The sequence below is a fragment of the Martes martes genome (assembly GCF_963455335.1).
Source record: "Martes martes genome assembly, chromosome: 10".
NCBI classification, from domain to species: Eukaryota; Metazoa; Chordata; class Mammalia; order Carnivora; family Mustelidae; genus Martes; species Martes martes.
This window is the reverse complement of record NC_137898.1, coordinates 42,814,193-42,835,051: the sequence shown is the minus strand read 5'-3', so window position 1 is coordinate 42,835,051 and position 20,859 is coordinate 42,814,193. Positions and strand designations below refer to the sequence as shown.

General features: G+C 39.3%; 1 protein-coding gene across 1 annotated transcript in view; it reads left to right on the top strand.

Moving 5' to 3' along the window:
* The first annotated feature begins 2,038 nt into the window (after positions 1 to 2,038).
* Positions 2,039 to 20,859, top strand: part of ZDHHC13 (zDHHC palmitoyltransferase 13) — a 50,630-nt gene continuing 31,809 nt past the window's right edge. The window contains exons 1-4 of the mRNA XM_080815194.1: positions 2,039 to 2,149; positions 15,328 to 15,473; positions 18,493 to 18,615; positions 20,649 to 20,726. Coding sequence (XP_080671320.1) covers positions 2,123 to 2,149; positions 15,328 to 15,473; positions 18,493 to 18,615; positions 20,649 to 20,726 — 374 coding nt within the window. The 5' untranslated portion in view covers positions 2,039 to 2,122. The remainder of the gene's footprint in view (positions 2,150 to 15,327; positions 15,474 to 18,492; positions 18,616 to 20,648; positions 20,727 to 20,859) is intronic.

The following is a 20,859-nucleotide window of genomic DNA, read 5'->3' as shown; positions in this document are numbered from 1 at the left end:
GATCCCAGTCTGAAGTGGTTCAGCGCAGGCATCAAACAAATGAGCAGAGCGGAGCAGGAACCTTACTAAAGAGTACAGTGTTAGCATTTATTTGTTCCAGAATCTTCCTGTGCTAGGCTATTGATGCAGAAGCACTGAAATGGCAGACTTCAACCTCCCACAAGTTCAAAAAATATCTCCTAATTCAGTCTTTGAAAGTGAAACGACCAAACTGCTTCAGTGAAAGCACTTTTCAGTAAGAGACACTTACCGGCTGTGTGACTTGGGGTTTATATACTCAGTTGGAAGCTCAACTTTTTCTTCTGGGAGATGCGGAAACTAACACTCTTCTCATGGATTAGATATAATAAATGCAAAAACACTGTCACAGAGTGCCAATACATAGTAAGTGATCAATAAACACAGCTCTTATTAGTTAAACAAAGTTGACCATACCCAAAGGCTTTCTCCTGTATAAGCCTTGCCCGATGTCTCATCCTGGCCTGTCCAAATTAATTGCTCACTGCTCTGACTCTCGCAGGAAGTTGCTTACACTTCTTTCTGTCCTTCCTTGTATCATAGAAGTTGATGACGCACCTATCCATCTGTCCATTCACTCAGTAAAATTATACTAACCACTGTCCATGTCCCAGTGCGGTGCTGGGCATTGAGAGTTCAGAGATGGGTACCTGGGCACCCACTTTTGCCCTAACCAACCCTGTTTTGGCTCTTGTTACCTCATCCTTCTCACTCCTTCAAAGAACTGAGGCTCTAGGCTAGGGTGGGGAAAGGTGGGTGAAAGAGAGGTACGTGATAGCTCTCTGCAAAATCCCAAAAGACGCCACTCTGTGGCGGACATACTACCAAAAGAGGGATGTAGTTCCAGAGGACGGAATAGGCCAGTGGGGCACATTAGTGAAGATAACAGGAGGATGCCCCAAGAGAACAAGGTTTTTGTCTGTTTTGTTTATGGCCTCAAAGAGGTTGAGCTTTTGGGGTGACTCAAGACTGCTGTGCCCAATAGGAGGGACATAATAATAATAATAATAATGATAATGACAGAGTTTAAAACATTTTTACAGTTATATTGTATCATGGTATTTATTCTGGGAAAACCCAGCACTTTGTTGGATTTCTAGACACTTATGATTAACACTATTTTTATGGAATAAGGGAGTCATAATGTTTTCCGTTCCTTTACAGTTTAGCTTTTAGAGGTCTTAATCCGCTTTGGTTTGGCAACAGACACATTAAGGAATAATTACAAAGATTGTAGTAAGTGCTGGGCTAGAAAACTCCAGTGTTTTCCGGGGTCTGAGGTAGGAGAGCCCCATTGTCCCGCTGGAACTACCCAAGGGCAGGAAGCTGAACAGTTTAGATGCCAGGGCCTTCAGTCCACAAAAGGATGTGGAGAATGCAAGTGGGGGTTCTTGCTTAATCTTACCCTAGCCTGAGCAGTGAAACTCAAGTATTTTCTCTTTTGTATGAAGAAAACAGGCCCAGATGGTGGCAGTGGCTCACTCAAGATGAGAGAAGTGGAGAGTGGCAAATGTTTTAATAGTTAACATTTATTGACGCCTTACTGTATGTCAAACATTCAGTGAGGAGCTTTGCACGTTTTCTCTCATTTAATCCTCCTGACAATCTGTTAAGTTTTAAGTGCCCTTATTTTCCCCCATTCACAGATGAGGAAATGAAGTAAAATAAGAAACTTTCACAAGGTTATCTAGCTATTTAGTAGCCAAGTCTGCATTTGCTCTCAGTAGGTGGTGGGGTGACTTTGGAATAACACCCCGATCCTGGACCTGTATCGGGGGCAGGACGAGACGTGAAGGGCAGGTGGACGCCAACCCGGGCGAGCCCAGCACTATCTCGGCCTGGGGCTGGAAGCACACGGCGGGGACGGGCCAGGGGCGGGGCCTACGACTCGCGGTTTCCCCTTAGCTTCAGCCGAAAAGTCCCGCCCTCAGCCTAAGGGAGCTCAGGGACTGGCTCTCCCGAGGGCGATTGGCAGCACGGGGCGCGACCGGGGCCGCGACGGAGGCGGAGCCTCAAGCAGGAAGTGGGTGTAAAGGCGGCTCGAGGCGAGCTAGCTCGCGGGTTGCTGCGGCCACTTTGCCGTGTCGCGGCCGCCAGTGGCGAGATGGAGGGGCCGGGGCTGGGTTCGCAGGTGAGTGCGGCCGGGCGCTGGCAGTCTTGGGGCGGGGAGAGCGGCGGCGGCGGCCGTAGGGAGGGAGGGCGTAGGTGTGAGGCGGCTCCCAGGAGGGGCCTCCGGGGGCGGAGGGGCCTGGGTTGGGGAGGAGGAAGCATGGAGACACCGAGAATGATGCTGGGAATTCTCTCCGAGACGACCGGAAAGAAAAGGCGAGGACGTACGGGTGAGTGCCCCACGGGCCCTCCATCCCCCACGGTGGTCGAGGGCGCCCCCTGGGGCCGGTACCCGGGTGCCTGGCGGGGACCGCTGAGGGGCCTGGGAAGGGAGTGTGGCCGTTCCTGGGAGAGGTGTCAGGTGACACACCTGAGTTGGACCAGCCTGTCTTGACCTTGGCCTGGAATCCGTGCGGTTCTCTTGATTTCTTTCTTCGGTGGAGTTGCCTGGACACCTGCCTTGGCCCCACCCAGCCCTATTCTGGTTCTTGTTCCCACATCCTTGCGTACTCCTTCAAAGAACTGAGGCTGTTAGTTTAGGCTGGGGAAAGGTGGGTGAAAAGAGGTGCGTGACAGCTCTCCGCAGAACCTCAAAGGACGCTGTTCTGTGGAGGGGATACTACCAGAAGCCAGTTGTAGTTCCAGAGGACGGAACGGGCCAGTGGGGGACGTTACAGCAGATAACAGGAGGATGTTCCAAGAGAAAAAGATTTTTGTCCTGTTTCCTTATGCCACCTTTCCAGTTCCTAGATTGCTGACAGGCATGTTGTAGCTGTTCACTTAATATTTGTTGAATAAATGAAGAATATCCAGATTCTGCCAACATGTTGTGAGTGCTTAGCTTACGCCAGATGCTTTTATATGCATTATTTTATTTTGGAATTGAAGCATCCTTAAGAAGATGATATGATCTCCTTTTTACTGATGGGCAAACTGAAGCTGTCTTCAGTTGGAGTGAGCTCGGTAGTAGATTTTCTGTCCCTAATGGGATCCAAGCCCTTTGAGATGACTGGAGGAGTTGGGTTCTTAAAAAAAACTCTTTCCAATCCTTAGAGTGTTTTTCATGCTCCGCCTTCCTGTCCTTCTTTCAACAGTCTGGTGTAGGTTTAAGAGAAAGAATAAAACATGTGGAGAATTTAAGTTGTTCTTTTCCTATTAGGTATTCTTGCACTTTGACAGAAAAAAAATTTGCAAGCTGACTGGATTTTACAAAAGGGTGTAGAATCTTCTCATGGAAACTATCTCTCTCTCTCTTTTTTTTTTTTTTTTCTCAGAGACTCTCAAGGAAAAGTTGGTAGGAGAAACTCTCATATCTTAATTACTGCCACTTATTTACAAAAGCCTTCAAGTACTTGAAATCCACTCCCTCGTGCTGAAGGGAAGATAGCCCTGCCCCAATTTCATGACAGATGGAGGAAGAGAATGATTCAGAGGTTGAAATTAATGGGGCAAGGTAGAGTAGTCATTGTTCATAATAATTGTTGTTTAATAATAATAACATAATGATAATAATTGTTTTTCCATAATAAAGAGTTCATCTATATATGGTGCTCTGCCGTTTACAAACTATTTCCCCATTCTTGATCACTGTGACCCTGTGAGGTGGGGAGAGATTGTTATTCTAGTTTTAAAGATTAGAACTGAGGCTCAAAAAATCGCATCATTTGTTAAAAGTCAAATAGCTGCTAAGTGATCGAGCTAAGACTTCATTCATTCTACTAGGTCTTAGGCCCTGTTACAGGTGCTAGAGATAAATCAGTGAATGAAACAGACAAAAACATTCCTGCTGTGGTTGAATTTGGTTCTCCTGATTCCAATTTCAGTGTTGTTGGGTTTTGTGGGCATTTGCTTATGCCATCTGGCCACCAGTTTCCTCTCTCACCTCATTTTTTAACTACTTTCTTGCTTGCCAAACCACATTGGTCTCAGGACCTTTGTACTTACTTATCACTCTGTCTAGAGTGCTCTTTCCTCAAATACCCACATGGCTTAATTCCCCACCGCTTGAAGGTTTTGATGTAAATGTCAGCTCAGTGCGCAACCCCTCCTCATCGTTACCCCTACCAGCAATATTCTCTAGTCTCCTTTCTTTTAAATTTCTCCTCAGCATTTAATACCATTTAACATACTTTGTTTTGTTTGTTGTCTCCTTCCTTCCACTGAACGTAAGTTCTATGAGGGCAGTGATTATCAGTTTTGTTGACTGCTGTGTGCCTGGCATCTAGAACAGTGCCTAGCATTGGTGGGTACTCTGCAAACAATTGTCCAATGAATGAACTCGGAAACTGAACTCTGGTACTTCTGTTAATGTCATGAAAAATTTTAATGGTTATCCATTATCTCTTTGTTTTATTTGATAATCTGGCACGATAGTGACCCTCACCAGAGTTTGAATATGATTTCTACATCTGGAGTTTCTCTTTAGTTAATGCCCACTGTAACTTTAATGGTACTTATTTACTATTTAGAAAAATCATATGATTCGTGATATCTCCATGTGAAAAGTATTGTATGACCCCTTATATCTTAAAATTGTTCTAGTTTTGTTTTGTTTTGTTTTCTTCTCTTTTCTTTTCTTTTTTCTTAAATTGTTCTGGTTTTCTATTGCTGTGTAAAAACCACTCCAAAACGTAGAGGTTTTGTCATGTTCGTGGACTGTGTCAGGAATTTGGACAGGGCATAGCAGGGATGGTTTGTTTCTGTTCCACTGTGTTTGGAGCCTTTGCTAGAAAGGCTCAGAAACTGGGATACTTAACATCTGGGTTTGGTGTCATCTAGTGATGTCTTCACTCACATATCTGGTAGTTGATGTTGACTTTTAGCAGGGACACCTACATGAGGCCTGGGCCTCTGCACAGCATGATGGCTGGGTTCCAAGGGTGAGCATCTCAAGAGACAGAAAGAGGAAGCTGCCAGTTTCTCAGGCTTGGGCCCGCAAACTGGTGGAACATCACTTTAGTGGGATTTTATTAGTGAGGCAGTCATAGAGCTCAGATTTGAGAGGAAGGGACACAGAACCTCTCCTCTTAATGGAGAAGTATCAAAGAATTTAGGGACTCTGTTGTAAAAATCACCACAGAGGTATCCACATATCTCTTACATAATTTTCACAGTATCTTGTTTTCCCCTTTGAAGGAGGGTATTGAGCTAGCTACATGTTTCTTTCTTGGTATCCTTTTTACTTTTTTTGAATCTTGCCTGTTCTGTTCACTGTCATATCCCTGTGTCAAGAGCAGTGCCTGGCACATAGAGGGCATTGAGTAAATATCAGTTGGATGGATGGATGGATGGATTGCAGCAGGAATTGTGTCTTATTCCCTAATTACCTTGTACAGATCTTCATCAAGTTATAAAGGGGTTACATCCAATAAACCCATCATAAATTGAGAATGCATTTAATACACCCAACCTACTGAACATCATAGCTTGGCCTAGCCCACCATAAATGTGTTCAGAACACTTACATGAGCCTATGGTTGGGCAAAACCATCTAACACAAAGCCTGTTACTAAAGTGTTGAGTATCTCATGTAATTTATGGAATACAGTATTGAAAGTGATAGAATGGTTGTATGGTGTGTATAATGCTTGAAAGCATATTGCTTATTCACGTGAGTAGGAGCTCACTGCAGCTGCCTAGCACCACAAGTGTCCTACAACATATCACTCGACCTGGGAAAAGATCAAAATTCAAAGTACGGTTTTTATTGAATGCATATTTTTTCCACACCATCATAAAATTGAAAAATCCCAAGTTGAATTATTGTAAGTTGGGGATTGTATTGTGATTGGTGTACAGCAGGTGTTCTTTACATGTCCCTGAATGAATGTGTAATGAAAACTCTTACGAGTTTGCTAGCATCATGAGAATTTGAGAATTTGCTTAGTCTCTTCTGTTACCTTTTTTTTTTTTTTTTAATCCATTTGCTTGAGAGACAGAGAAGATGTGTGGGGAGAGGGGCAGAAAAAAAGGGAGACAGGAAGCAGACTTTGCTTCCCCTACCTGCTGAGTGGGGAGCCTGACGTGGAGTTCCATCAGAGGACCCTGAGATCATGACCTGCGCTGAAGTCAGAGGCTTAACCCACTGAGCCATCCAGGCACCCCTCTCTTCTGTTACCTTAACATTGCAGGCAGCCATGTGGCAGTTGAGCTTCCACCACCATAAAGGGTGTTTGTTTATGTGAAGGCTTTGTCAGTGCACATTTTAATAATGACTGTTGTAACAGCTCCTCTTAGACCCATACAGCATTAATGTGGAAGGAACTTCATAGCCATATTGACCTGCTCCTTCCATTTTACAAATGTAAAAACCGAAACCAAAAATAGGGTAGATAATTAGCCACCATCATTCAGCCCACATGAAATCTGAGACTTTGGCCTTATTCTCAAGGGGTTCTCATTTCAATGTGGTAAAAATGAAACAACCAGAGAATACTAAGAAAAAAACAACAACAAAAATTTTTTTTAGTAACTGGAGACTAATTTCTAAGAAGGATTTAGTATCTTCACATAAACTTGGCTTCAGTCTTGGTAGTAGGAATGTATGGTTGTTTTCCTTAAACAACTTTATGCGACTATCTCCAAAGTTGACCTCCCTGAAAGCAGGACATTGCTTTCCTCACCTGTAGCTCTTGTAAAATTTTGGGAAGTCTGATGTCTAGAGCAAAGGAGCTGTGGTCTCTAAGCTGTTTTGATCATGTGTTCCAATCAGTGACAATTTTGAGCTTGCACCGTTAAAGTAAAACCCTACCATAATGTGAAAAGTGGGATCCCAAAGTGGGATCCGAAAGTGGGATCCCAAATGATCCCAAAGTCATTTTTGTAAAGCATCATGTATGGTGAGATGAATGGAATGATAAATGGAGCTGTGCTCCAAGCTGGCTGGGAGCTTGGCTCCAGACGCACAGTCCAAATCACCCAGGTTACTGACTGCAGTTTGTCCTCATGTGTTGGCATTTGATCACTCTGATCGCTCCACTGATGGGCTGACTTTGTGTTGTGTGGTCGGCTGGGACTTTACAAGTCCTGCTTCCGTCTGTTTGAGGTACATGGGGGCTGGGGCAGGAGCTCCTTGCTGAATTTGTATCATCCCAGGGCATGTTATTGTAAGATTTGACAATATGTTTCTGAATTCTATTCATTGATTGATAACTCAGTATATACTTGTGGTAAGGTTTTGAATTAAAGATAATGAATAGAAACCTGTTTCAGGGCGCCTGGTTGGCTCAGTGGGTTAAGCCTCTGCCTTTGGCTTAGGTCATGATCTCGGGGTCCTGGGATCAAGCCCTGCATCAGGCTCTCTGCTCAGCAGGTAGCCTGCTTCCCCCTCTCTGTCTGCCTAGCTCTCTGCCTACTTGTGATCTCTTTCTCTCTCTCTCTGTCAAATAAGTAAATAAAATCTTAAAAAAAAAAAAAAAACCTGTTTCAAATTAGCCTTTTTGATAATTTTTATTTTATTTTATTTTATTTTGGAGGGAGGCTGGCTTTTTGTTAAATCACGTTAGATTGTCTTTTTTGTTACTTCAGGCGATGCTGGAGATATTATGCATAGAAGTGTCAGCTTTGCCGTTTTCTTGTTTGCTTGGACCTGCGCTGTTATTATTCCCCTACTTTATGGCCTCTTCGTAGGAATCAGTGTAAGCCACATGCTTATTTTGGGAGGGGTAACTTAGTTAAAATTGATGATTTTACTTGAAAATTAACTTAACCTGATGTATACTGCAGTATGCTGAAGGTCCCCCCAACCCACCCTCCGCGCCTTTGCCCCTCTAAGGAACATGGAGCATAGGTGGGTGTGAAGGATGGTTCCTCCACTGCGTTGTTCGGGACAGGTATGTGGCACGTACCTTAGGCTCCCCCACACAGCTGACAGGGTACTCTCTGCATTACATGGAACTTTCCCTTGCTTTCACAACCCCCCCGAACAGGCTGCAGTCATCTGGGACAGTGTTAGAAGCCGTGAGCTTTCTGTCTAGTGCCGTTTCTTCCCGCATCACTTCACCCTGTCAAGCCCTCTGGGTGGTGGAACTTTTACTCCAACTCCAAGTCACCTTGTAAACAGACTGTAAGGATGACTTGCTTGATGTACAAATCAAAAGAGGCTGGCAGTGCTAAAATTAGTAAAGCTTAAAGAACCAGATTTGTAAAGACTTGTGATGTTCCCTTTAAAAAAAAAAAGTCATTATAATAGAAGCTTTACCATGTTCTCCCATTATTCAGTGGGTCACTGGATTATATGGCCTTGAGTGGCCTTGCCTGGCTTTGGAGACTACTGACTTCAAAAACAGGCTTTGAGTTTATATAATCATTTCTTAGGTTTTACTCTGCTTTAGATTTCGGCAAAAAATGATGATGTGAACAGGAGGTACCTCCTGTCCCTTAGTCTTTACCACCCATTTTTGCCACTTAATCTCATATTGTCTTCCATTATCATTTTACTCTCTTTGTCTCTATTAGATTTTATTAGACTTAAACTCCTGGAAGATAGACACTGATGGTTTTCGTGCCTCTAGCATAACACTTTGTATGCCATATATACACAGTAATTTATTGCTGGAAAAACAAATGCTCTTCATTGTAACATTCTTTATAGAAGTGAAGGGTGAAATCAGCCTACATCTCTGCAACACCACCAGGTTTAGGGGCACTGACCCCCCCACACACTTAAAAAATTCATATGTTACTTTTGCTCCCTAAAAACTCAACTACTAATAGCTTGCTTTTGACTAGAAGCCTTACTGATAACAAGAACAGTTGATTATGTATGTTACATGTGTTATGTTCTATATTCTTACCATAAAGTAAGCTAGAGAAAAGAAAATGTTAAGAATCATAAGGAAGAGGAAATACATTTCAGTACTATACTGGATTTATCAACAAACATCTGTATGTACGCAGGCCCATGTAATTCAAACCTGTGTTGTTCAAGGGTCAACTAATATACACAGTGAGGTAGGGATACACCAAACTCCTAGTAGTATCTCTGTTGCTACAAGATTGGAAAGAAAATAGTCCAGGTTTGCTTATTCTTTGTTCAGTTTTATATTGCCGGATCTTTAAAATGAGTGTGATTCAGTTTATAATTTAAAAAAAAAAAATGTTGATGTGAAAGGTAGACTGACCACTCTGTCAATTTTAACTAATCTGCTATTTACTGACATGTTAGTGTCAGTGTCCTGATTTAAGTTCAGGACTACCCAGACCTTTATTAAAAAATAGGTTGTCCTTGATCCTCAAGGTAGAAATTTAAGAATTTAAGTAAAAAAAAGTTGAATTGTCATAAGAGGTGGGGGAAATGACTAAACTGTAGTAATTCTGACTGTAGTTCAACTCTTCCTTAACAGCTTGTCTTCTTCCAATTGGATATAATTATAATTGCTGTGATATGATGAAAAGAATCCTAAAGTAATGTTCCTATTTATGTTTTAATCTAACTACCTGTATGTTTATTTTTAGCTGTGTGCAAGTATGCTTGCTTATAAAGAGTGTGAAGTAGGGAGGTTGAATTCACCAGATAAAGCAGAACTCACTATTCAAGAGAGCATTTGTGGTTCTGGTTCTGAGTAAGATGGAGTTAAGCATTTGCCTATCCCACTGAAGGCACTGGGCAGAATGTAAGTAGCAGCTGTTTAAGGATTCTGAAAAGTAAATTGTAACAGGTAGATGGGGAGGAAAAACCAGAATTCAAGAAACCACTGAACCAGGAGCTAATTTACATTTTCCCCCCCACTGGGTCTCCTTCCCTGTTCCCTGCCATACCTAAACTTGAACCGTGGAAGTAAGCATTAGTGAGACAGAGCGCTCCAGGAGAAGCCCTCTAGTTCAAGTTCAGGGAACAAGAAGGAGGTCTCCTGGCAGCACAGGTGCCTGAAACTCTGGGGGAGGAGAACTTCCTCTTTGAACAGAGGAGTTGTGGTGCCAAGATAGCTGTTCTTAGAAGTGACACCCAAAGCATGATACATAAAAGAAAATAATTGATAAATTGGACTTCATCAAAATTAAAATTTTTGCCATATGAAAGAGACTTCTAAGAAATGGGAAAATAAGCTACAGACTGGGAGAAAATATTTGCAAATCGAGACACAAAGGACTTGTGTCTGGAATGTATAATGTTAAGAGCTCTCAAAACTTAACAGTGAGAAAACAAACAGCCCAATTAAAAAGTGGGTAAAAGACAATTCTCCAAAGAAGATATACAGATGGCAAATAAGCACATGAGAAGATACTCAACTTCAGCCATTAGGGATATGCAAATTAAGACCATGATGCTATACTGCTGCCTATCTGTTACACTGACCATACCAGATGCCAGTGAGCATGGAGAGCAGTTGGAACTCTCATACATTGCTAGTGGCAGTGCAGAGTGGTACAGCCACTCTGGAGAATATTTTGGCAATTTCTTGTAAATTCAACATAGGTCACTGGATGGCCAAGCAATCTCACTCTTACAGAAGCAAAAACATACATTCATACAAAAGCTTTGTACATGAATGTTTATAGCAGCTCTACTTAAACAACTGGAAACAACTTGCTGGAAACAACTTGCCTGGATTGTTTGAATGGATAAACTGTGATACATTCATATAATGGAATACTATACAGCAGGGAAGGAACTATTAATAAGACAGAACCACTTGATTGAGTCTCAGAAAGCATTATGTTAAGTGTAAGAAGCCAATCTTAGAAGATCATATGCTTTAGAATTCCATTACATGACATTCTGGGAAAGATGAAATTAGTGATGAAGAACGTATTGGTGATTGGCAGGAGTTGAGGAAGGGGGAGGGTGTGACTACAAAGCAGTATCCCAGTGGAGTTTCTTGAGGGGTTAGAACTGTCTTGTATCTTGATTTTGCTGGTGGTTACACAACTGTACATGCAGTGTGTTAAAATTCATAGAACTATATACCAAAAAGTCAGTTTTATTTTAAATTAACTTAAAAAAAGGAAAAAACCCATTTGCCCCTTCAGTAAACCCATTGAGGGGCTACAGACTTATTTCAGTAAAGCTATCATTTCTTAAACCTTTTTTGGAACTCCTGGGGCATTGACTTGGGCACATTATTTCAAATATCTCCAACTTTTCTATTCCTAATGTGTATTCTCTGAGGGATGGTGTTTTTGTTTTGTCTGTGAACAGCAAGAAGTTTTTCAGAGAGATAGGTCTGATGAATAAGGTGGGTGAAGGCTGGATAAAAACTTCATGGTAAAGAACAAGAAGGAATGATGAATTAATTAGCCAGTTTTGATTTCTAGGAATGGTTTGCTAGACATTTGATGCAGAATTACCCCCTTGAACTAAAAATGCTGGATATGGTATTTTATTCTTATTTTTATTTTATTTTTTTTTTTTAAAGATTTTGTTTATTTGAGAGAGAGTGCGTGCCCATGTGCATGTGCATGGATGGGGGAGGGGCAGAGGGAGAGAGAGAATCCCAAGCAGACTCCCCGCTGAGTGTGGAGCCTTATGTAGGGCTTCATCTCAAGATTCTGAGATCCTGACCTAAGCCGAAATCAAGAGTGCTTAACAGACTAAGACATCCAGGTGCCCTAGTATTCTGTATTTTATATTTTTGATGCTATTGTAAATTTTATCAAAGATGTCATAGATCTCCTATATATGATCATGTTGTGTACAAATAAAGATGGACTTGCTTCTTTTCTAATCCATATACATTTCACTTCTGTTCCTTACTCTATTATTCTGTCTAGGACTTCAGTACAATGTTGATTAGAAGTTGGGCGCCTGGCTGGCTTGGTCTATTGGAGCATGGGACTCGATCTCAGAGTTGTGAGTTTGAGCCCCATGTTGGGCGTAGAGCCTATTTAAAAAAAAAAAAAAAAAAAAAAAGTGGTGATAATGAGCATCCTTGCCTTGTTTTCAGTCTTTAGAGTTAAAGCATTCAGTCTTTCGCCACGAAGTGTGTGGTACCTATAGATTTCTTACAGTGTACCTCTTTATCAGGTTGAAGAAGTTCCCTTCTATCCCTGGTGTGCCAAGAATCTTTGTCCAAGAGTTTTTATTATGCATGGGTGTTGAATTTTGTCAACTGCTTTATTCTACTGAAATGAATATATGTATTTTTCCCCCTTTATTCTGTTAATAAGGGAAATCACTTAATTTGTTTTAAAGTGTTTAAGCTTGGTCATAATATATATTATTCTTTTTACATATTACTGGGTACACTTTGCTAATATTTTGTTTAAGAATATTTGTATCTATGTTTATGAAGGATATTGAATCTGTAGTTACGTTTTTGTTTTTGTTTTTACTTGTAGTGTCTGTTGATTTTAGTATCAGGATAATGCTGCCTCCTAAAATGAGCTGAGAAACATTTCCTGTAATTTCTGAAAGAGTTGGTATCCTTTCTTCCTTAAGTATTTTGATAGAATTCAGAAGTTAAAGGTTATATGGGCTTGGGGTTATTTTTTTTTTTTTAACGGGAAGTTTTAAAATTATAAATTCAATTTCTTTAATAGCTAGAGTGCTACCCATTTCTTTTAAAGCCTGTTTTGATAACTTGTGTCTTTTGAGGTATTTGTGCATTCATTCCATCTGGGTTGAATTTATTGACATAAAGATATTCACAGTATTGCCTTAGTATTACCCTTTTAATTTTCACAGGCTTTTATAGTGATAGCCCCTTTTTAAGCTTGCTATTTGTCATTGACATCTTCTTTCTTGATCACTTTAACAGTAAATCAGTTTTATTGATTTATTCTTTATAAAGAATAAGTTCCGGTTTCAGTGATTTTCTACATTGTTTTTCTTATATTTCATGGATTTCTTCTGTGTTTACTGGTTTCTTCATTCTGTCTACATTGATTTTAATTTTCTTTCTCTAGATTCTCTTTTTTAAAGATGTACTTTCAGAGAGACATTTGTGAGCATACACATAAGCAGGGAGGCAGAGAAGGAGAGCATCTCCAGCAGATTCTGCACTGAGCATGGAGCCTGATATGAGGCTCGATATCATGACCCTGAGATCATGACCTGAGCCAAAACCAAGAGTCTGGCACTTAACCAACTGAGCCACCCAGGTTCCCCTCTTTCTTTAGATTCTTTTTTTTTTTTTTTTTTTTAAGATTTTATTTATTTATTTATTTGACATAGAGAGAGCGCACAAGCAAGGGGAGTAGCAGGTGGAGGGAGCGGGAAAAGCGGGCTCCCTGCTGAGCAGAGAGCCAGACATGGGGCTCAATCCTGGGACCATGGGATCATGACCTGAGCCTAAGGCAGACCCTTAACCAACTGAGCTACCCAGGCGCCCCTATGTATGCTTTTATAGTTTAAGTGGGTTTCCTGTAGACAACATATAGTTGTAGTATCTTTGTTTTGTTTTTTAAAATCCAATCTAACAGTCTTTTTTTTTTTTTTTAAAGACCATTTGTACTTAACGTGATTATCAATATGGTGGTTAGGTGAAAATATATCATCTTGTATGTTTTTCTTTTTTCTTCTCTGTAGGCAGAGAGGCAGGCCAAGAGAGAGAGGGGGAAGCAGGCTCCCCACTGAGCAGAGAGCCCGATGCAGGGCTTGATCCCAGGACCCTGGGATCATGACCTGAGCCAAAGGCAGAGGCTTTAACCCACTGAGCCACCCAAGTGCCCCTTATTATACTTTTTTATTTAGAGGTTGCCCTTGGGTTACCATTATACTCCTTATCACTGTCTACCTGCAAATACTATTATAGTATCTCTTATAACTGTTTTAACATCTTTTACAAGTATACTGGCAAATATACTTCCACCTTTTTTACAATTATCAAGAAATTAAAAAATGAGAAAAAGTCCATTATGTTTACCCACATAATTATACATAGTTACTCCTGTGGTCTGGTACTCTGTTCCTTTGTATTGTTTTAGATTGCCATATGGTATTATTTTCATTTAAGCCTGAAGAACTTCTTTTATCATTTCTTTTAGTATAAGTTTGCTGGCAACTTTCTCACCTTTTGTTTGTCTCAAAAAGTATGTATTTCACCCCCATTTTTGAAGAATAGTTTTGCTGGTGTTTCAGGTTTGCGGTTCTCTCAGCTCTTTAAAACTGTGTTTTGTGGGGGCGCCTGGGTGGCTCAGTGGGTTAAAGCCTCTGCCTTCGGCTCAGGTCATGATCCCAGGGTCCTGGGATCGAGCCCTGCATGGGGTTCTCTGCTCAGCAGGGAGCCTGCTTCCTCCTCTCTCTCTCTACCTGCCTCTCTGCCTACTTGTAATCTCTGTCTGTCAAATAAATAAAAAATCTTTAAAAAACAAACAAACAAACAAACAACAAAACTGTGTTTTGTGTTCTGGCCTGCACTTACAGGTAAGAAGTCTGAAGTCATTCTTATCTTTGTTTTTTTGAACATAATGTGTGTTTTCCCTTAGGCAGCTCTTAACGATTATCTCTTAAGCGTTGGCTTTTAGTGACTTGATTATAATATGCCTTCATGTACAGTTTTGAGGTTTATCCTGCTTGGCTTTGTTGAGTTTCTAGGACCTATGGGTTTATAATTTTCACCAAATTTGGAAGATTTTCAGCTATTATTTGGTCCAATATTTTTATGTATATATATATATGTATATATGTGTGTGTGTATATATATATATAGAGAGAGAGAGAGACAGACAGACAGACAGGAAGAAGAAGCTTGCACACATGAGCTGGGGGTAGGAGGGGCAGAAGGAGCCCAGCTTCGGGCTTGATCTCAGGATCCTGAGATCAGGACCTGAGCCCAAATCAAGAGTTGGATGTCTAACTGACTGAGCCATCCAAGCGCCCCAGTCAGATATTTAAAAATATTTTCTCCTCCTTTCCTGAGACTCCAGTTATACATATTCAAGAACTTGGTTTATTGGGAGGTTAGGGGGTATCCTTAGGATGTGTCTGCCACAACTCCCCAAAGCAGAGGCCTGGCGACCTTCCTACTATGTCAGTAGCCATTACCCGCCACCTACTATAGGTAATAAACTCCATTTGTGCCTTTGCAAATGACCTTTGTTTTATGACAAAATATATAATTTGGAATTTTCTCATAATGAGCATCTCATCTTAGTGGATAGAATTAAGATGAAAATCTTTCCTAGGATATACCTGTAAGACTGGAAGAAATTCTCATTTAAGGACATAGAAACTGTTGACAGTAGCAGGTGCTTCATTATGTAATTGAATGTGACATTAATTCTCCTACTATGCTTTGTCAAATTACTCTTATTCTTCAGTGCAGGAATCACAGCCATGGCCCCCACCGTCCAGGATTTGGTCGACATGGAATCTGCGCATCTGAAAGCAAAGAACTTGCTAAAGCGAGAGAAGCTCTTCCTCTTATAGAGGACTCTAGTAACTGTGACATTGTAAAAGCTACCCAGTAAGTCTCCCCAGTGTTTCCTTTTGTCCTGTGTTCTGTTGTCATAATAATGTTTGTGCATTTCATGGCAGCCCAGTATATACCTTCCTCACTTCATACTTCAGCGCTAACATGTTTGTCCTGCCAGCATCAGAGCATTTGATGCAGTGCACCTGATTCACTCTTGATTACCCATCTCTCCCATTAAGTCGAGCAGCTTCTTAGCAAAAGCAGTAGTTTTCATCCTTGTCGTCCCAGTGCTTTCGCATAGTTCTTGTCTTGTATCAGGTGCTGGATAAATCTTTGTCGAGTGAATGATTGATATAAATGATATTAAAAGTATGAGTTTGAGGGACGCCTGGGTGGCTCAGTTGGTTAAGCGGCTGCCTTCGGCTCAGGTCATGATCCCAGCGTCCCGGGATCGAGTCCCACATCGGGCTCCTTGCTCCGCAGGGAGCCTGCTTCTCCCTCTGCCACTCTGTCTGCCTGTGTTCACTTTCTCTCTCTCTCTAACAAATAAATAAATAAAATCTTAAAAAAAAAAAAAGGATGAGTTTGAAACACAAATCTGAGTTTTTAAAAATGTACTACAACCTAAGTAGGTCAGTGGGATGGGAAAAATATCAGCTCACACATTTATGGATAGTTTAAACAATTATTTATTGAGTACTTTCTATGTACCTATTGTGTTAGAGGCACTGGAAGAGCGTCAGTAAAGTAAAATAGGTTTTCTGACCACTTGAAACATACAGTGGGTTATTGGCTTGCACTGAAAATGGAAAGTATGTTTTGAAAGTTTCCCCTTAAGATTTCCATATGTGGGTATTTGCATTAAATCATTTCTAACATTTTTTTTTCATTTCTAACATTTTTACCCTCATGGATCTCACTGTTCATTAACAGCCAACCCGCCTCTTGCCATTGAACATATTTTGAAATATTTTGTCTGTCAGACTTCATTAATTGACTACTGTAATCAAATATAAATCTGTCCATCAGAGCTTTTAATCAACATTAAGGAACTAATGTTATCACATTAACTTGATATAATTTCTATTAAAAGCAAAGATGTTTGGTGATTAATTAGCCTGTTAAGCCTTAACAAAGACTAATGTGTTATTTATGTTTAAAAATAATCGATGATTATTTTAGTATTCTGATTACTAATTTATATGAACTCTAGAGGCCCTTGGAACTGCTCGTTTAGGTGAATATTATTTGCTATTCTTATTTTTATATGAAGGTAAGAATGTTCTTAAGGTAAATATTTGCTTTAATTAGCATAGAAGCATTTAAATGTTTATCTGCTGTCAGTAAAGCTCTGTTATGATGAATGTAAGAAATTAGGCAACATTCACAGGGAATCTCAGTAAAAACTCGCATTTTATATCTTTCCTGAAATTTCCTCCAGGTCTTGGACCTTCTTAAATGGTTGTGGGAATATAATTAGGTAGTATTTGGAAAGGGCCAAAGAGAACTAGGATATGTACATTGTCTAAATCACTAAAATCCTCATTAGTGTGTACTCTTATATTTCTCACATAAGGGAAGTATTTCTTTTTCAGTAAAATGTTAAAATTGACATTTAAAACTTGGAGAATATGAATATATGTATCATTGTCAACAGTTCACTCTCTTACTCCTGTTTTCACTTAACAGTCACTTGTCAAACAGGTATCTCTGTCTTTTAAAAAGTGCCGTAAAGACAGACTGATAAGCCTACACGTTTTGGTAAAGCAGAAATTATTTAATCTAAAATGTGATTTTGACCCGTGACGGCCTATTGAAACATTCGGGTCCCTCTAAATGGAAAGAAGTCTGAAAGAAAGGCTTAATGGTCTGTTGGAGACTTAGTAGTTACTGTTAGAAAGAAATAAAGCTAATGAATGATTTTAAAAATTACTATAATATTAAGAAGAGACATTTCTTATCCTGATAGTTTAATAACACTCTTAAATATTCCTCAAGTCCATCCCTCCTTTTCCATCTCTTAGTTTAGGTTCTCATTGGCTCTTACCTGTATTTCTGTACAAGAGTCACCCTCTTCTTCTTTTTTTAAAGATTTTTTATTTATTTATTTGACAGAGAGAAAGAGGCATTGAGAGAGGGAACGCAAGCACAGAAGGTGGAGAGGGAGAAGCAAGCTTCCCGCTGAGCAGGGAGCCCAATGCAGGGCTCAATCCCAGGACCCTTGGGATCATGGCCTGAGCCGAAGGCAGATGCTTAACGACTGAGCCACCCAGGCGCCCTGAATCACTCTCTTCTAATTAACTTCCATTCTACCACTCATGCGATCTTCTTAAAACTCAAAGTGTATGTGCTTTCCTCTTTAAAACCTTCAGTGGCTTCCCTTTAAGCTAAGCAGTCTAAACTGCATAGCATGGCCTAGAAGGCCCACGCAGTCTCTGCATACCTCTTCTAGCCTTGTCTCTTGCCATTCCCTTTTTTTTATGCTTTATGTTTCTGCCGTGCTAACTCACTTATATTTCTCTGAACATCATGCAGTTTCACATCTCTGATTTTTGTCCAGGCTGTTTCCTTGGCCTCAGATACCCTTCCTTCAACCTGTGAAACAGTTCACATATATCATTCTTCATCTCCAGGAAGAGCTAATCTTTCCTTTCTTTGCTGTAACTATACCATATTTACGTTGTATTGTTGAATTTATCCCATTCCAAGTTTGCTGTTAGTCTCTCTCCCTTATTAAGGGAGAGGATTGTAGTCAGGGATCAGTACTATACTTTTCTAGCATGTAGTAGAGGATAATACGAAATGTACTGAAGGGAGGGGAAATGTGAATGTTGAAGTTTAGTTAGGAAAATCAAGTTCAACTCCCAAGTAGGTTGATCTGGTCAGTTAGTAAATAAGGTTTACTTTTGTTGTTTGGCTTAACAGTATGCCCTCTGTGTATGTCTTTGTTAATTACCGTATTTCTGTGTCAACTGAAAGACAGATTAGATAAAGACATGGTAAAAGGAAGAAGTTTTGGTATTTGAAATTATTTTAATGGTATTAATTATGCTTTTTTTAAAAATTTGAGATACGGGATTTTTGAACGTTGTAAAGAATTGGTAGAAGCAGGATATGATGTCAGGCAACCAGACAAAGAAAATGTGTCACTTCTTCATTGGGCTGCTATTAACAACAGGCTGGATCTTGTAAGGTAAGATGGGATATATGTGTGTTAATTAAGTATGTATTTGTTATTCTAGATCTCTCCTCATTTGTCTTTTTCTTCAAGTACAAGTAGGAATGTTGTGCCATCTGTCATCTTTTACTGTGAATGAATACCTGAAACTTTGTGCCCCACACATCGGTTATCATAGTGTTGAAAAGAACCTTAGTGATCATCCATTCCAGGACTCTCACTGGCCCTAAAAGAAAAATTGAAGAAAAAGCCATGGGGACCCACTGTAAAGATAAAGTTAAGACAATGAAATTTAACATTTTTATGTGTTTGTTTTTCTTTTCTAAGTAAGCTCTAGACCCAGCGTGGGGCTTGAACTCACAACCCCAAGATCAGGAGTTGTATGCTCTTGACTGAGCCAGCCAGGCACCCTGAAAATTCTTTTTTGTGGTTAGGATTTATTTATTTTAGAAGGAGAGGGAGGGGCAGAGGGGGAGAGAGTCTCAGGCAGACTCCACACTGAGCTCAGAGCCTGATGCGGGTCTCAGTCTCATGATCCTGAGATCATGACCTCAGCCGAAAACAAGAGTTGGGTGTTCAACTGACTAAGCCACCCAGGTGCCCCACCACCATCATTTTATGAAAGGGAAAAGCATAACAAACTGTCTCAAACTAGAACAGAAAGTTTCATCTAGTTTAGAAGAAACATTAAAATATTGTACTTTATAATAATCCCAGAGTCGATCGGTAGGGGAATGATTTAACCGTTTTTTAAACTACATACGGAATACATTTTTAAGTAGACATGTATTAAGTTGTATAAAGTATTTCCTCTTCATAGAGCGGTGCTGTCTACCCAGGGTTTTTTGGTTTGTTTATTTTATACTTTAGAGTGTAAAATATATGTGTGCATGTGAATATGTGTATATTTTGTATCATATAATATTTAAAAACCCTGGAGTTTAAGAAAATAAAAATGGACTAACATTTAAAATATACTAAAATAAACACACTTTATACTCACGGGCAAATACCTTTTCTGTAGAAATAAACTAGAATACTATTTGGATAATATGATATATGAAGCACAACTTTAAAATATTACAATTATAATAATTATAAATATTATAAATTATTATAAATATTATACCATAAAATATTATAAATATATGATATATTATATAATATATAAAGTATATATAAGTAAAATATATTTTATATATAAGTAAAAATATATTTTATATAAGATATAATAAAATTATATTTTATCTGCTGTATATATTTTATCTGTGTATTTTTATCTGTATATATTTTATCTGTATATTTTTATCTGCTGCTACGTTATATTATAAAATATAATAAAATAATAAAATATATAAAATAAAAATATAAATATATAGAAAACATAAAAGTATATATTATATATTATATATATAAATGATATAAAATAAAATATAGTAAATGTTATAAAATATAATTATAGTAATTATAAATATTATAATTCCTATAAACTGCAAAAGAAAATAAGTCTCTTTACCTTATAGGTTTACTTGATAAACTGTATCACACCTGTGACCCCAAAATAGAAAGCCAAATACTCAAAATGTCTAACTTTTCTGAAAGGATTTTGGATTAATTTTTTACTACTTATTTTTAGAATTCAATCCCACCTAGTAATTCTAATTCTAAACTGTTAAGAGTGACATAATTTCATCTTTCTTCTTGCAAGTTAAGTAGAATATGTGATCCTAAATGTTTTGAATATAAACCAATTTAAGAGTGCTGGGTAATTAGAGTACGTGGTGAGTAGTTATCGTGTGTTTGGTGTGTCAGTTCTAATGGAATGCTCCTGACAGCAGGAATCATTACTGAAATGCTGAGAATATTTCACCAGGGATCTGTTTGATGCTGTGTGTGAATCTCAGACTTTTGTAGGTCTGAGTGCTTCTAGAGAGGATTATTATAATTTCTGTTTTCATGTATTTATTATGAGGAAAAACTAATGTTTTCTTTTTCATCATGAATTTTAAGTTTTAAGTCTTATTTCCATTTATGTCTGCTCTTAATAGGTTTTATATTTCAAAAGGTGCTGTAGTAGATCAGTTGGGTGGAGATTTAAATTCGACTCCGCTTCACTGGGCCATCAGGTAAAGATTTTTTTGAATACTGAAATTGCTAATTCAGAATCAAAGTGACTTTTCTGTGGTAATGGAAGTGTTTTGTTTTGTGCTAGCCAATGCGGTGGCCACTAGCCACATGTGAAATGTGGCTAATGCAAGT